At 44.7% G+C, this 16156-nt stretch overlaps 1 protein-coding gene and 1 long non-coding RNA gene across 3 annotated transcripts in view; one reads left to right on the top strand and one right to left on the bottom strand.

Moving 5' to 3' along the window:
- Nucleotides 1-16156, bottom strand: part of thsd7aa (thrombospondin, type I, domain containing 7Aa) — a 114056-nt gene that overhangs the window by 61685 nt on the left and 36215 nt on the right. The window contains exons 2-4 of the mRNA XM_015955744.3: nt 14463-15636; nt 2198-2446; nt 1523-1704 (exon numbers count right to left, since the gene is read on the bottom strand). Coding sequence (XP_015811230.3) covers nt 1523-1704; nt 2198-2446; nt 14463-15636 — 1605 coding nt within the window. The remainder of the gene's footprint in view (nt 1-1522; nt 1705-2197; nt 2447-14462; nt 15637-16156) is intronic.
- LOC139073262 (uncharacterized) overlaps nt 1-16156 on the top strand; it is a 55955-nt gene that overhangs the window by 4331 nt on the left and 35468 nt on the right. The window lies entirely within an intron of this gene.

Raw genomic sequence — 16156 nt, 5'->3', positions numbered from 1 at the left:
GGCCAGCCAGACTAAATAAATATATCATTTAGTCCAGCAATGCTCCATTGACGGTTCTTGGTCATGGGGCAGATTCTGTTTCAAATGAGCTGTCACCATTCTTCTTGCACTCTGTTGCATCATCCTGTCCACCAGATGGATAAAGGTCCCTGATTGGCCCACAAAGCTGATAGAGCACTGTGATTGGCTCAATCCCCACCATTGTTGAACAATCATAGTGCTCTATTGGTTTGAAACCCCCTATAGAGAGCTGTGATTGGCCAGCAAGAATGTTGCTAGGGGCTGTGGAGGTTCCATTTGAGTGTTAACCAAACTTTGCAAAGCAAAAATTTGGTCTTGTTCACTAGGCTACTGACCTCCGGCATCAACAAGGCATTTCCGCCCACATAACTGCTGCTCACTGGATATTTTCCCTTTTTCAGACTATCCTCTGTAAAGCCTAGAGGTGGTTGTATGTGACAATCCCAAAAGATCAGCAGTTTCTGAAACACTCACACCATCCCGTCTGGCACAACCGTGTCACGTTCAAAGTCACTTAAATCGCCTTTCTTCCCCGTTCCGAAGCTCGGTTTGAACTGCAGCAGATCGTCTTGACCATGTCTACATGGCTAAATGCGTTGAGCTGCCACCATGTGATTGGCTGATTGGTCACTTGTGTTATTGAACAGTTGGACAGTTGTACTTAATAAAGTGGCCAGTGAGTGCATATTTATCCCTAAAATTAAAAAGACAGTGAGGTTTTTCAAAGGGACCAGGAGAACCAATTTGGACTTGGTTCTGTTTAAACTAAATCCATCACCGTGACAATCACTAGCATGTTCTAGGTGAATGCACTGGTCTGACAGCCAGGTTTGGACACCTCTATAAAATATTAACAAACTGTGAGGTCCGCCTCTGTCAGTAGAATTGGCACAGCATCATGTTGGCACAGAGAGATGGAATCCCGACGCCAGCGAGAATCAGATCTGAATAATCTGAGCAGCAGATGCCCGTTTGAGAAGCCAGATGGAGCCAGACTGGGTGGCTCTGCTCTGGATCAGAGCAGGAAAGCGACCAGGCCACTTTCTGCTCCACACAGCCAGTAACAGACCAGTATAACACACACACACAATTTAACTCCGTATTTATTCTGCTGTCGGGTTGAACACCACCATCTTGACTGATTAAAGTTTCAGGTCATTATTTAGGGCTGAAACACAGGATGCACATTTGATGAATCCTGATATTTATTTTATTTAGCTCATATTTATTATTATTCATGACTGCGTGATGCCCCGTAGTGCTGCTGCATGTTGGAACAAATATGTCACCCACGGTTTCAACCCCGGATCAGTTCTAACCTTCTGGCTGAGAGAAAACATTACTCTTTTATGGAGACATGTTGTGTTCATCTTCAGTTAGTTTTACAGTACGAGTCAGCATAGAGACATAACTAATAAATAGCCAGTAAACCCACCTCAGATGCTCAGATGCTGAGCTAGACCGAATAACCAGAAGAAGAATGGCCTTCTGGGAGATTTACCTTCTTTACTCCTGATGGAGCCGAGTTTGGGCGGAGCATCAGCACCAGCCTGGACACAGTAGACCTCCCGAGTCTGGATCCCTCCTCCGCACAACCCTGTATGGTTTCCACGGCGACGATCCTGCTGGCTCAGCAGCACATCCACCCTGCACTCGGTCCACTCGGTGGTCTTCCAGCTGTAGCTGATGATGGCAGAAATAAAAAAAAACCAGAAACTCAAAGTGTTCATCCGAACCTCTGAAGGGTCCAATGAAAATCACACTATCTAGACCTTCTGGACACTGATGTTCTGCTCAGAAGGAACAACTTAATATTAAGTTTCAGGTTCCATCATTTAAGTCCAGACCAGTCTTAGTGGATTATTTTTTTCATCTGAACCAATAATCACGTTTACAGATCAGCTGACAGCTGCGTCCTCTGTCCACAGCAGGGGTGTTGAAAGGGCTAAAATTGTCAAGTCACTCTCCAGGGCCACAAAAGTGTAATTTTCTGATTTTTAATGAAAACAAACATGATTTTAAGTAGATTGTTTTCATGTGTGCACCTAAAAATAGATGCAAACAGGCCTAATAGTGTCTGTATGATGAAAGCAAGCCTAGGAAACCGGTTCTTGCCTCTAAACGGGTTTGTTTTAGGCTTAGCCCTTACCCTGATGGAAACCAGTGTGAGACTTACACAGTGCATGGTGGGACTGCATCTCCAAGAGGGCTGCAGGGCTCTCTCTCCTCTAAAACTGGACAGTCCGCTCCTCCACCAATGGAAAACTGGCTGACTTTCCTGGTACGGGCACGCTCCCCAGTGGGTCCGTTTGGGTCGTAGCAGTCTTTGGAACAGGCGGACCACGGGGACCACTCGGTCACATCGCAGTCTTTTGGAACCACGCAGGCCTGGAAGGTGATCGGTAGCATCTCCTGGGAGCACAGACTGCACACACACACACACACACACACACACACACACACACACACACACACACACACACACACACACACACACACACACACCAACACACACTGGGAGTTTAGTTCGGCTCCATTAACAGCTTACCGGTTTCACTTGTTCACCTGATTTATTCATGAGTGTGGTGTTCAATGACACCGTGTAATTGTGGAGATGTTTTCCTTTCTGCTTCTGATTGTTTTTCTTTTATAGGTTGTGCTTCAAAGCCTGTTTGAGTAAAAATCCTAACAACCCAACGTATATCTATTCTTATATTTATTCATTTCGTGTTGATGATTACATCTGAAAACTAACGTATTAAAGTAAAGAAATAAACATTTGAAATATGTCATTGATAAATGAATCTAATATTGAAGTTTGACTTTTTCAAAGGAATTACTGAAATAAATCTACTTTGTCGTGATAATCTCGTGTTATGGCTCCTGCTGCTCACATCATTTTGGTCTCCTGTTATCACCGGAACCCCTTCCTTTCTCCACATCACCCCTGTTCTTCAGTAGTTAAATACTGGAGCATGTCCCTATCACCCTTTGCTAGCCTGTGGGACATAAATTTAACTGGTTTCCAGTTAAATTTAGATCCACCTTCAAGATCCTCCTCGACACATTCAAAGAAATACATAATCTTTCTCCTCCTTACTTACCAGACCTCATTAATATTGCCACCCCATCATGCTTACTCTTCTTCTCTCCACCTAGTTGCCCCTCCTACACGCCTCACTACCATCTTTGGAATGCACTCCCCCCAGACATCAGAAGCATTGAAACCTTTTCACACCCAGACTCAAGACTCATCTGTTCAAAACTGCTTATGACTTGTGACTTGTTTGATTTGTTTTTATGACTGTTTGATTCGTTTAATTCTGGCATTCTACTGGATTTTATTGTGTTTTATCTTGTAAAGTGACCTTGGGTGTTTTGAAAGGTGCTTTAAAATAAAACGTACGATTATTATTATTATTATTATTATTATTATTATTATTATTATTATTATTATTAATGTTATTACTATTATTATTAATAATAATGCTATTATACTTATTAATATGGTTATTAATATTTCTTCTTATTTTAAAATGACAAATGGTTTATTATTTATTATTATTGTTATTATTATTATTATTATCATTATTATTATTATTGTTATTATTAATGTTATTATTATTAATATGGTTATTAATATTTATTCTTATTTTAAAAGAACAAATGGTTTATTTTTTATTATTTTTATTGTTATTATTATTATTAATGGTATTATAATTATTAATATGTTATTAATATTTCTTCTTATTTTAAAATAACAAATGTTTTGTTATTATTATTATTATTATTATCATTTAAAAATATCATATTGTTCTTAATAAATTCAACTCACAAATGCCTTTATCACTTTTCTTCAGAGCATGAAATAGACACACGCGTAACTAAAACTAGAACTTAAGAATGTTTTGTGACTTCCCCTGGAAGATAAAACTTTGTGCACCGCTGCTGTGAACATGAATAGATTTTCTCTGAATCTCAACCGGCTCCAGCCACAAGATGAGGTTTATGTGGAAATGGCAGATTTTTATTAGTTCAGCTGGATGTGGAGGAACAAACCTCTGTTATCTATCTGGTAAAGCCTTGAAGCTTCCGGCTCACAGTGGACCTCCACCCCAGACCCATCTGGGTCAAAAACCATTTCACGCGCATTCATCATCTCACACACGCTTCATGTTTCTGCATCATGATTGCCTTTTAGTGGGATCTATTTGATTGTTTTAAGTCAGAAGAACTTGTGGTTCTGGATTTAATCTGACCTGATTTCCACTTGATAAAGTTCAGATTTTTTTTCTGATTAAGTTATTAAATCGTATTTATTTCTGACATCTTAATATAAAAAAATAACCATTTAAATCATGGCTGTATCATAAATCTAAGAGTTCCACAGGAAGCCAGAAGAGGTAAGAGCACACACACGTGATGGCAGCTCTAGGGTGTGTCTGTTCAGCGAGTCCTTCCAGTATGTATGGAGTAAATAAACCCAGAGAATTAGACTCTGGGATTATACCGGGTCTGAGTTAAAACATGAAACTACAAATCCCATAAAAATAAACGACCTAGTGTAGATAAGTTGATACTGTGCTATTTCTAACGTAATACATCCAACACTCCGTGCTAAGCCTCTTTAAAGCTTCCAGCCATCTGTGCTGCAGATCCGCGGCTCCTTCCTCTCAGACGCTGTGACCAAACACATCACAGGAGCGCCGCTTGCTCGGTAACTCGTTGATGCTGCTCAGTGGACTCGTTTAGACTACAGCGAGCACCCGCAGACAGAATAAGGCCAGCTCTCTGACATCACATGAATGTGACTTCATGTGTAGAGACATTGGATGTGGTGGGATGGGTCCAGTTATACCTGCTATTAACCATCCTTACATTAAACAAGTGGGTTTAGGACTTTCTGCTCAATAATCCCAATTAGGATTATGACAGATTATGTCTGACAAATGTAGAAATCATCAATCACAAGTTACCACCAGAATGTTTTAGGGTGGCCATACGTCCGGCTTTAAGACGGACAGTCCGGTTTTAAAAAAGAGTGTCCGCCTACCAGCACACCCTTGAGACGGCCACCCATTTGTCCTCCTTTTGACATAACTCTGTTTTCCATTTTATATGAAAATTAAAAAAAAAATGAATAGAACAGGCATTCATAATAAAATATAGCCTATTTAAGTCTATAATGCAATTGTAAATTCTAAAAGATGTTTTTGTGACATTAATAGATGTAGCTGGTGTGAAATCAATTCTATTGGTTAACAGTGAAAGTAAACAGCCGCCATACTGAGGTGGCTGATCTCGGTCAGGCGCAGGCCAACCAAAAGGGAACCTGCAGTTCTGCACTCGGCAGACATCAAAACGCCTCAATGAAAGACTACATTTAATCCCGAATGGACAAAGGAATATGGATTCATCGCCAAAAGTAGGAAAGATGACTGTCGTGCACATGGACGTAATTTTGGGGGGAGACGGGGGGACATGTCCCCCCCACTTTTTCCGAAGTCAAGTTGTGACCCCTGCACTTTTTACCATACAAAAACAATATTACGCTATATTAAATTGACACTGGTTGAGCTCTAGGACCAAGCAGAAAACAACCATTTGTGTTGAAGCCTGTTTCCAACACACTGTAAAGACACCCCCCCCCCCCCCCCCCCCATGTCCCCCTCACTTCTAAAGTGAAAATTACATCCATGGTCGTGCATATTGTACACATTGTCGTTGTGATGTGGACGTAAGCAGCAAAGGGAGAGGCGCGCTTGATTGACATGCTAGCACCAAAAAGGTCATGAGCATCAATCAAAGCGCGGGGATGTCTTCTCTTCTTTCCTTCTTCCGTGAAGCCACATCTCCCCAGGATGACAAAATGTCTGCGGCAGAACTTTGTAAAGTTTATCACGCCGTCAAGCATCACCAGTCATACAGGAGTGTAGGCTGTGGAATAAAAGTTGTCCAAGAAGTCTACAGCAATTAAGCAGTAGCTAAAGGGGTAACGTGTGGAAAAACTAAAGCTAAAGCTTTGTGTGAAAATGTCCTAGCACCCTATTCCATCCAGGCGCATGTGGATTAAATAAAAGAAAACAAACTGCATTATTCACTGGTGACTGGTGCATCAAACAAAGGCACGACCAAATGCTTCCCAATAGTCCTCAGATGATTTCACTTTGAAGAGGGCGTGCAGAACACTCTGCTTGATTTCTACAGTGATAGTAATGAGACGTTGGAAGCTATAACAAATCAGCTGCTGGCCAAACTCGAGATGTCTGGTCTTCATTTACAAAAACTGTCCACTTATACAGCAGACAACGCCAGCGTTAACTATGGAAAACACATCAGAAGCTAAAATTAGCTCTAAATGATGTGCTTGCTGCAAACTGTTTAGCACGCATCTTGTACAATGCCACAAGAGATGCAGCTGGCAACTTGGATCTGGACATTGAAAACATTGTATTGAAGGTCTATAGCCATTTTAGCATCTCAGCCAGTAGAACAGCGCAACGTAGGGAGTTTTGTGAGTTTGTGGAAGTGGACGAGTGCAACCTGCTGCGTCATGTCGTCACAAGGTGGCTGGCTCTGCTGCCATCTATCGACCGAATGCTGAAGTATTGGAAGCCCCTGATGAGTTATTTCCAGAGCTTTGGTGAGTAAGAATGCCTCAAGATTTTGTGGAAGTTCTTTGCAGAGGACAGAACTGTCTGAGATGTACTTCCTCTTCCTCAGTCACATTCTGAAGGTTTTTTTGGACTCCATTGAAGCACTTGAGGCCAAATCATTCAGGGGACACACCGGCCGCCGAAGCACCGGGAGGTGAAGCGCTCACGAAATTCGGCCGCTGCTCGCTGCTCCTCAGTTCAGACCAGATGCTTGTTTCTCCGCTCCGGTTGAGGCGCGCCTCGTAGTTTTTCTTTTAACCACTTGGTGTCCTCCATTTCCTCTCTGCCTTTACTCTGCTCTCTTCCTCTACACCCCCCTCCCCCCTACTGTTTGTGTGTGTGTTTGTACGTGTGTGTGTGTGTGAACCTATGGTGTGAACCAGTTGTTAATAGCTGGCCTACGACTTTCTGCCTCTGTCCTGTTTGCTCCGGTTGAGACATCTAAAACCACACCCCTTCACGTGGTCTCACACACACAAGTTCGCTGTGTGTGTGTGTGTGTGTGTGTGTGTGTGTGTGTGTGTGTGTGTGTGTGTGTGTGTGTGTGTGTGTGTGTGTGTGTGTGTGTGTGTGTGTGTGTGTGTGTGTGTGTGTGTGTGTGTGTGTGTGTGTGTGTGTGTGTGTTGGTGTGGTTTATATGCAGTGTATGCGGAATAGTATTTTGAAATGCTTTATTTTGTTAAATTTACTGGCCTGCCTCTTATGTCTAGGTTTGATTTCCTGCCAGAATTGACGCGGTTCACCCAAGCCCCCACAATGCGGGACAGAAATTGAGGCCAATGCGGAAGTGAAATAGATTGCAGTTCCACCCTCATCCACTAGGGGCTGGTGTCAGAAGCGAGCAAATCCTCGTTGACTCCCATGTTAAAAATACCAATTTCACAGCAGAAATAAACATGTTTACAGCCTGGTACCAAAACATGTTTTTGGTTTAAATGGTCTAGTTTACACTCATGACAACTCTGAGGGGGGTGATTTTTTTCTCACTCTTCTGTTTAAGTGTATTAAAAGCCTAAATATCTGTATAATTAATGAGCATCAGACCCACGTGACCACAGAGCTAGCTCCGTGGAAAGGCCTCAGTAGAGCCGTGGCCTGGTTTGGAAAATGTTCTGTCATTTTCAGTCTCTCAACTTAAACCATTAGTTGTAGCGTTTGTGCGTTCTTTTTTGGATATTATTTGTGCAATTGTTGGACAAAATGACTTGCTGTGGCATTAATTGCACTAATAGAGCGTCCAAGGAGTCTCCACTTCATTTTTTTCGGTAAGTAAAATTATATTTATGTATTTTAGGTCACTGCCGAGCTGAGCTTAGATTTTAACATGTACTGTTTAACCATGAAATTTAAATGTAATAGGGTAAAACCTAGTGCATTTAACATAATGCTGCACTTTAGAAAATGGGTTGAAATATAACATGTTGGTGGAGCTGGGTTCCGACTATCGGCTTGTGGAGCTCTGGATGGAAACCGTTGTTTTCCACCCGGTTCTCCCCTCCCCGCAGCTCGGCGCATCTCTGATCGCCGCGGCCCCTGTTTGCTGCGCGGGCTGCCGGCTTGTGGAGCTCTGGGATGGAAACCTTTCCACTCGGTTCTCCCCAGCGGCAGCTCTGCGCATCTCAGATTGCAGCGGCGCTTGTCTGCTGTGCGGCTGCCGGCCTGTGGAGCTCTCGGAGACCTCTGTGTTCCACCCGGTTTTACCCAGCGGTCAGCCCGGCGTATCTCTGACTCAGAAGCTCTGGTGTTGTGCACAGTTAACTCCGGTTGTAGCTAGGTTGCTACCTCCGTCAGCTTAGCTCCCACCTCTGCGTTAGCTTTGGGTTAGCTTCAGGTTAGCTTGTAGCTAGTTCGACCGGGTGTCATCAGTTGATCCCAGCCTTACAGCCCCACCCTCAGCTCCACCTCTCTTCCCTTTTGTGAAATTGTCTGGGCTTGACGGAAGCTGTGACACGGTCAAAATGGCGGTGGTGGCCACCTCCCATTTTTCTTCAAAAACGTGTTATTTGAGCCTATGGAAACCCATTGTCCATATATGTATATGTCGATGGGTTCACCCACGGCTCACAAAAAAAAGAGAGCAGACACCGAAACAATCGCTGCACGGCGCGGGCTGGAGCGCCGGCGCGTGGCACTTCGGCGGCCCATGTGGTCTATAGAATAGGATAACAAGGGTGCCGAATGAAGGCGGTCCCCTTTTCACGGCGCTCCGGCGGCCGGTGTGTCCCCGGCATCACTTCTGTGCTTAAAGTGACGGGTGAGCTTAAAGTCAAGCTTGAGCAGAGATTAAATACCTTTTTTTTTTGGCTTTGCTGTGAACAGCAGACTCAAACAGTTAACTCCTGATATTGCAAAGAAACGTGAGACTGATTTCATTCACTTCTATGAAAGAACAAAGAGGTATGTGGCTGAAAGGTATGACTTCTCTCAGAACAGCTTTCACCGCAAAATGTCCAAGCTTAGCCTCACAGCTGATGTCTCTTATGGAGAGTACAGTGATGTAGTCTAAGCCTGCTAACTTAAGAACATTGATACGGATGGACTGTATGAGGAATATGGCATGGTTAAAGCTATTCTCAGCTCCCCAGAAATGGAAGGTTGTCAGAGCGAGGAGTGCTATCTGAAGCTGTTTTCCAAAGCAGATGTCCCACTGGTGATCCTGAGGAAAGTCAGTGCCTACATCTTCTCTATTCCATGCAGCAATGCACACACAGAACAGATCTTTTCCATGATGTCCTCAGCATGGAGAAATGAAAGAAATCCTCTGGATGTGGAAAGCGTGAAAGCAGAGCTGCAAATTTGTGTCAACTTCACTTTGGACTGCACGGACATGTACAAGAAATTTCTCTCAAACAAAAAACTGTTGGAAGCAGCCAGGAAAAGCCAAAAATATAAAAAGTAGACCTTCACGTCTTTGGTGAGTACAATACTCATACGATATAACGGTGTTGATTTTGTGTTTGTCTTTGTTCAATCTTAAAAATGTCCTCCTTTTTGGTGTTGTGGAAATGGCCTCCCTACTTCTGATTAGTATAAATGGCCATAACTAAAGAGTTGTATTGTGGATTTGGTGGCACTGTTTCTTCTCAGTGAGGAGGTCACAAGTTCATATCCCAGCATTTCTGTGTCAATGTCAGCATGTTCTCCCAATGCAAGAGTAAAGTCAGCATGTTCTTCTCATGCAGGCTTGGGGCGACGGTGGAACAGGAGTTAAGTGCTCGCCCCGTAATCGGAAGGTTGCAGGTTCGAGTACCACTCAGTCACTGTCGTTGTGTCCTTGGGCAAGACACTTAACCCACGTTGCCTGCTGGTGGTGGTCGGAGGGACCGGTGGTGCCAGTGCTCGGCAGCCTCGCCTCTGTCAGTGTGCCCCATGGCAGCTGTGGCTACAATGTAGCTCATCCCCACCAGTGTGTGAATGTGTGTGTGAATGGGTGAATGCCTGATTGTGTTGTAAAGTGCCTTGGGGGGTTCCAGGACTCTAGAAGGCGCTATATCAAATACAGGCCATTTACCATTTACCATTTATATATAATCCCCATGTTAGCATGTTCTCCCAAAACACAAGTTACCGTTCTGTCCATGCAACACATTAGCATGATAGCATGTTCTCCCTGCTCATGAGTGAAGTTAGCATGTTCTCTTCATGCATGCATGGGGTTAACATGGAATCCCGATGCATGCATGAAGAGCATGGGGTTAGCATGTTCTCCTTAAACATCCATGTTCTTCCCAATGGGGAAACTCTAACAAAAAATATGTCAATGCTAAGGTGACAAAAACCACAGTTGCCCTCTAGGGGCTGGATCCAGAAAGGAGCATGTTTACAGCCTGGTGCAAACTTTTTTTTAGGTTAATTAGGTTCAGGTTACCATAATGAGACCCTTAGGGGTGTGATATTTTTGGAACTCATCCATTTAAAAGTAATTAAAGCTTGAAATATGAACACTTGGGGGTTTGTCCTTTTGGTTGACAGGTGTCCAATGAGGCATCAGCGCTAGCAGTCTGTCCCCTTGCTTGCTCTTGGAAATACATCAACTTTGGGACTTTGGGGGGTGGACAAGTAAGGGGGTGTGGGTATGGACCCCATTTCCGCATTCCTGTGACAGCCTGCCCCCCAATTTTATTTGCACATTAAACACTCCCACCAATGACATTCCATGCAAACACGCTCTTAGGGCCTTGGGAGTAAGCACATACAACGGCATTTGGCAAGGGGATCTTTCAGCCTCATCCCTAGTGCCAGTGCCCACTTCCAATTTTAAACTGCATTTAGACACAGAGGGCTGTGGGGGGAAGAGGGGTGGTGTGGTGGCATCAGCTGGCGAAGGCCAGACGATGCCTGCACTGCCCGTTCACCACAGCGACAAATACACCTCATCAACACATACCAACACAGTATTGGATCAGGCAGAGGGTGACTAGGGGTCTGAGCACACCTCTGTTGTCGCTTGGCTTCCCGGGGCTGGAGGCTAGGAGGGGGATCTGGCCGTCTGGTTGGGGTCTGGGATGGTGGGTCGCTTTGCTCAGCGTTGGGTGGGGAAGCCTGCTCATCAGCACCCCAGCAGAAAGGGTCGAACTCTGGGAACCGGTGATGGTTGTACCCTTTGTGCAGCAATACCGGGACCAGAGTGAATAGGGTATGTATGGGGAGTATGAGTGGGTGTCTGATGTGCATTTTTGTGAGTCTAAGATTGTATGTGTATGTGTGAGCATGAGGAAGGGAGTGTGTGACTGTATTTGTGTTTGATTGTATATGTCAGGTGGGGCCTTTGACTCCTCCCCTCTCCTGGGACTTCTTTTGCTGCTATACATCTTTGCCTCCCCTCCCCCTGTCACACTTGGTGTGGAGTGTGGTGCCTTGGTCTGCCTGAGAGTTTGCGGCTCCCGGGTCAGGGGGGTTAAGATTTTTAGCATCTGCCTGATTAATCCCGGTGGGTGCCTGGTGAGATCTAGGTCCCTGGGCTCTGTTGGATCCCCGGTGGGGCTGGTTGCCCCTGGGTTCCGGGCTCGGCCGGCTTGGGGGTGGAAGGCTGCGGGCGGGCCTGTGGGCTTACCGCCGATATCCCCCGGGACTCTGCCGGCTGCTGGTTGTGACCCCCGGGGCAATCCTCTGTGCCTCTCGAGGGGTGCTGGGGCTTTTCTGGTCGCAGTCTCCCTGGGGTCCCTGCGCTCTGGGGTAGCTCCTGAATCTCTGAGACTTAAGCCGGGCGTACACTGTGCAACTTTTTCACTCGCAGCGATCAGCTTCAGCTCAAACTGTACGACTTCCTCGCAGGGCAGATCTCACGAGTCATGTGCTCACACTGTACGTCTGGTAGCAACACGTCGGCCATAAAAATATGCTAAAAATAGCAGTTTTTACTCAACACGTCAGACATTTTTGTCTTGTTTTGCCTGTTGTCCTTCGGGAGTGCTGCAGGAGGACACACAGGGCAGATCTGTGGACCCTCACACTCTCTATTGGACGCTCCTATAGAGAAACCTTACATATACAAGCGCGGGTACGCACTCAGGTGCTCACATGGTGCTCTCATAAGTATGGACTTGGGCACGTTCAACACATGTCGGCTGTGATTGGCACTTAATGCACTGTGATTTATTATCGTGATTGTTCAGTAAAACAATGTTGATTTTATATTTCCTCATCAGGTTGACGCAGTGATAGCTTGCTCCTTTGGTATTGCTGTGTCCCTTTTCTTTTTTCTCTCTCCTTCTGCAGGTCTAAAAGCAGATTCTTGTTCATCATTGGTTGTTTGTTTTTGTGGAACGCCCCCCCCCCCCCCCCCCCCCATTTTTTTCTTCTCTTCCTTTCTCTTTCACCTCCATCTCTGTGTCTGGCCGGAATTAAAAAGCATTCAAAAAACAATAACAATAAAGTATCAGGTGTGACATTAAAAGCAGATGCTTTGATGCTCCACCTGAGAGTAAATCTGTAAGGCTTGTCACCAGCATTCAGATATTAATTCTGTTTGCTTCACAGCCAGACAGGACATGAAAAAAATAAAAATAAAAAAAAGGAGATAGATCAACTTCACATTAAAAGTATTACATCCTAGAAAGCAGAGGGGCAGTAATTTTTCTGGCCAAAGGCGCCTGCCAACCTCCGTTAGCCTAGGTTAGCTCGTCATCAGTTAGCTCATCGCTACATCAGCTGGTGGTGGTAACCGCCCACCAGGCTTCAATTCAGCTCTTCAAAAACCTATGGGAGATGGTGTGTCAGGTCTGTCTTTTAAACGGTCTATGGTTCTACCCAAAGAAAAAGCCTGCTTGTTGGTGGTGACTTTATCACAATTGTCTAAAATTATTATTTCGGCCATAGACAAGACTAGGATAGAAGGGGGGGCTGTACTAGCTCAGGGAGAGATCTTGATTCTACAGTGGGGCAAAAAAGTATTTAGTCAGCCACCGATTGTGCAAGTTCTCCCACTTAAAATGATGACAGTGGTCAGTAATTTACATCATAGATACACTTCAACTGTGAGAGACAGAATGTGAAAAAATAATCCATGAATTCACATGGCAGGATTTTTAAAGAATTTACTTGTAAAAATTCAACTCAATACTTTGTAACATAACCTCTGTTGGCAATAACAGAGGTCAAACGATTACTATAGGTCTTTACCAGGTTTGCACACACAGTAGCTGGTATTTTGGCCCATTCCTCATGACATTCTCCCATTCCTCTGCTGTTTCATCCATGTGCTCTCTGGCAAACTTCAGACGGGCCTGGGCATGCACTGGTTTCAGCAGCGGAACACGTCTGGCACTGCAGGATTTGATTCCCTGCCGTTGTAGTGTGTTACTGATGGTGACCTTTGTTACTGTGGTCCTAGCTCTCTGCAGGTCATTCACCAGGTCCCACCGTGTGGTTCTTGGATTCTTGTTCACCGTTCTCATGATCATTTTGACCCCACGGGATGAGATCTTGTGTGGAGCCCCAGATGGAGGGAGATTATCAGTGGTCTTGTATGTCTTCCATTTTGTGATAATTGCTCCCACAGTTGATTTTTTCACACCAAGCTGCTTGCCTATTGTAGATTCACTCTTCCCAGTCTGGTGCAGGTCTACAATTCTTTTCCTGGTGTCCTTCGAAAGCTCTTTGGTCTTGGCCATAGTGGAGTTTGGAGTCTGACTGTTTGAGGCTGTGGACAGGTGTCTTTTATACAGATAATGAGTTCAAACAGGTGCCATTAATACAGGTAATGAGTGGAGGACAGAAAAGCTTCTTAAAGACGACGTTACAGGTCTGTGAGAGCCAGAGATTTTCCTTGTTTGAAGTGACCAAATACTTATTTTCCACCCTGATTTACAAATAAATTCTTTAAAAATCCTGCCATGTTAATTCATGGATTTTTTTTCACATTGTGTCTCACAGTTGAAGTGTACCAATGATGTAAATTACTGACCTCTGTCGTCATTTTAAGTGGGAGAACTTGCACAATCGGTGGCTGACTAAATACTTTTTTGCCCCACTGTATAGGGTTCAACCCTTTCATTATGATTGGTTATCGTACATGTCTCAGCAGCCATTTCTCAGGCTGATTAATTATTAAGCATCACTAAATATCTGCAAGTCTCTGTAACAGCAAAGCAGGAATGTAACATTCCTGTTTTTCATGAATATTTCACATCACTTCCAACCGTAGAAGAAAATGTGAGTGACTATTGACATAATCCACCAATCACAGCAAACTAAAAGCCTAATGTCATGTTTATGAAAATCACAACAAAGTTTACAATATGTAAAGCACAGAAAAACAACAGTGTGCATTTCACTGGCTCTTACCTCAGAGCTTCGACGTTTCCGCTCTTGTGGACACACATCACCTCTCTGGTCTGGTAGCCGACTTGTAGATCCCAGAACTTTCCCCCAGGACGGTTCTGACGATTCTTGAGCCTTTTTTTTTTCATTAGTTCTTTAGCCTCAGGGTCCTTTGTCTTCCCCCTTTCTCGTAATCTCCCTTTGATCTTATCTCTGATTTTCTCCTTCTTCCCTCTGTTTTTGAGCTTTTTCTGTCGTTTGGGACGATCAGCCTGTCTAGAAGGCCTGTCTGGTTTTCCATTTGCTCGGTCCAGTTTTCTATTGAGTTGTTTGTTATCATTCCTGGAGAGTTTGTCTTCGTCCTTTGAGTTTTTGTCTTTACCTGGGTACTGTTTTTCATCATCTCTCTGTTTTTTTCCTTCGATTGACTGCTTGTTGCTCTCTCTGGGAGGTTTCTCGCCTCTGGGCGGTGTCTCCCCCTCCCTTGACTGCTTTTTGCCCTCTTTAGGAGCTTTACCACTTTCTCTTGACCTTTTGTTGCCCCCTCTGGCTGTTTTTTTGGCTTGTCTGGCTTGTCTTGGCAGTGGGACGGAGCAAGGCCCCCATGGTCCCACTCTGAGGCTGAACAGGTTTTCCTCTCCATCACAGGAACCTGGCTGGCATGTTTGAAATTCAGTCAGATTTGGACAGGCTGATCCACCAAACAGCGGTGGCGCCAGAACAAAGCGGATCCGGTTCCGCAAACCCATCCCACAAGTTTTAGAGCATGAAGTCCATGGGCTGAACTCCGATACCACACAGTTGCGAGGACATGGTATCAGACAGGCCTGTTCCAGGCGTGGTTTAGGCTCGAAGTATTCACAGATTGCATCTTCAGCAGGCTCACCATTGGATCTCTGGACACACCCCACCTCCCGAGTCTGGATGCCCTCCTCTCCTCGCGAGCACATGGTGGGGCGCAGCGCCCCGGCGTTACGCAACAGAACTGGGATGCATTGGTTCCAGGCACCCAGCTGCCATTCATACAGGTCTTTGTGCCAATCACAAACTCTGAAACAGCTCTGCTGGTTGTTCGGCCGCTGTGCCTGGTCACAGTTTGTATGGAGGGTGGTCCAGCCCTCAGAATGAGCGCACCACACCGCTCTGCTCTGGCTTCCTCCTGGACCACACTCGCTTCCCATGCAGCGACCCCACGGACCTGCAGAGAGCGGGAGAACAACAGTTAGAGGGAGCTCCAGAAAACCTGGCGGAGAGGTATTTCTGCTCTGCAATCAGATCCATTAGAACCACCAGAATCATAGTTATCACTAACTCTGATGTGCTTTTGAACCAAAGTGAAACCTTTAAATTTATGTCAATCCTGAAACTGATTTCAAGCAACCTTTTTTAAACATTTGGAATAATAAACTCCCATCATAACTATGAAGGAGCTAATGTCACCCTGTGTTATCATCTGGTTCAGAAAGATAACCGTTTTGTTTTTTTTTTTATCATGTTTTTACATGTCTAGTGTTTGCTAGTGGCGATTGGCTCTGCTGGTAGCCATCATGAATGAAGTAGACTCAAACAGTGAATCAGCTAATGTCACCCTGTGTTATCATCTGGTTCAGGAAGATAACCGTTTTTTTATCATGTTTTTACATGTCTAGTGTCTGCTAGTGGCGATTGGCTGTGGTAGCCATCATGAATGAGGTAGACTCAAACAGTGAATCAGCTGT

This window comes from Nothobranchius furzeri, chromosome 11, assembly GCF_043380555.1.
Source record: "Nothobranchius furzeri strain GRZ-AD chromosome 11, NfurGRZ-RIMD1, whole genome shotgun sequence".
NCBI lineage: Eukaryota > Metazoa > Chordata > Actinopteri > Cyprinodontiformes > Nothobranchiidae > Nothobranchius > Nothobranchius furzeri.
This window is presented reverse-complemented; position numbering and strand designations above follow the sequence as displayed.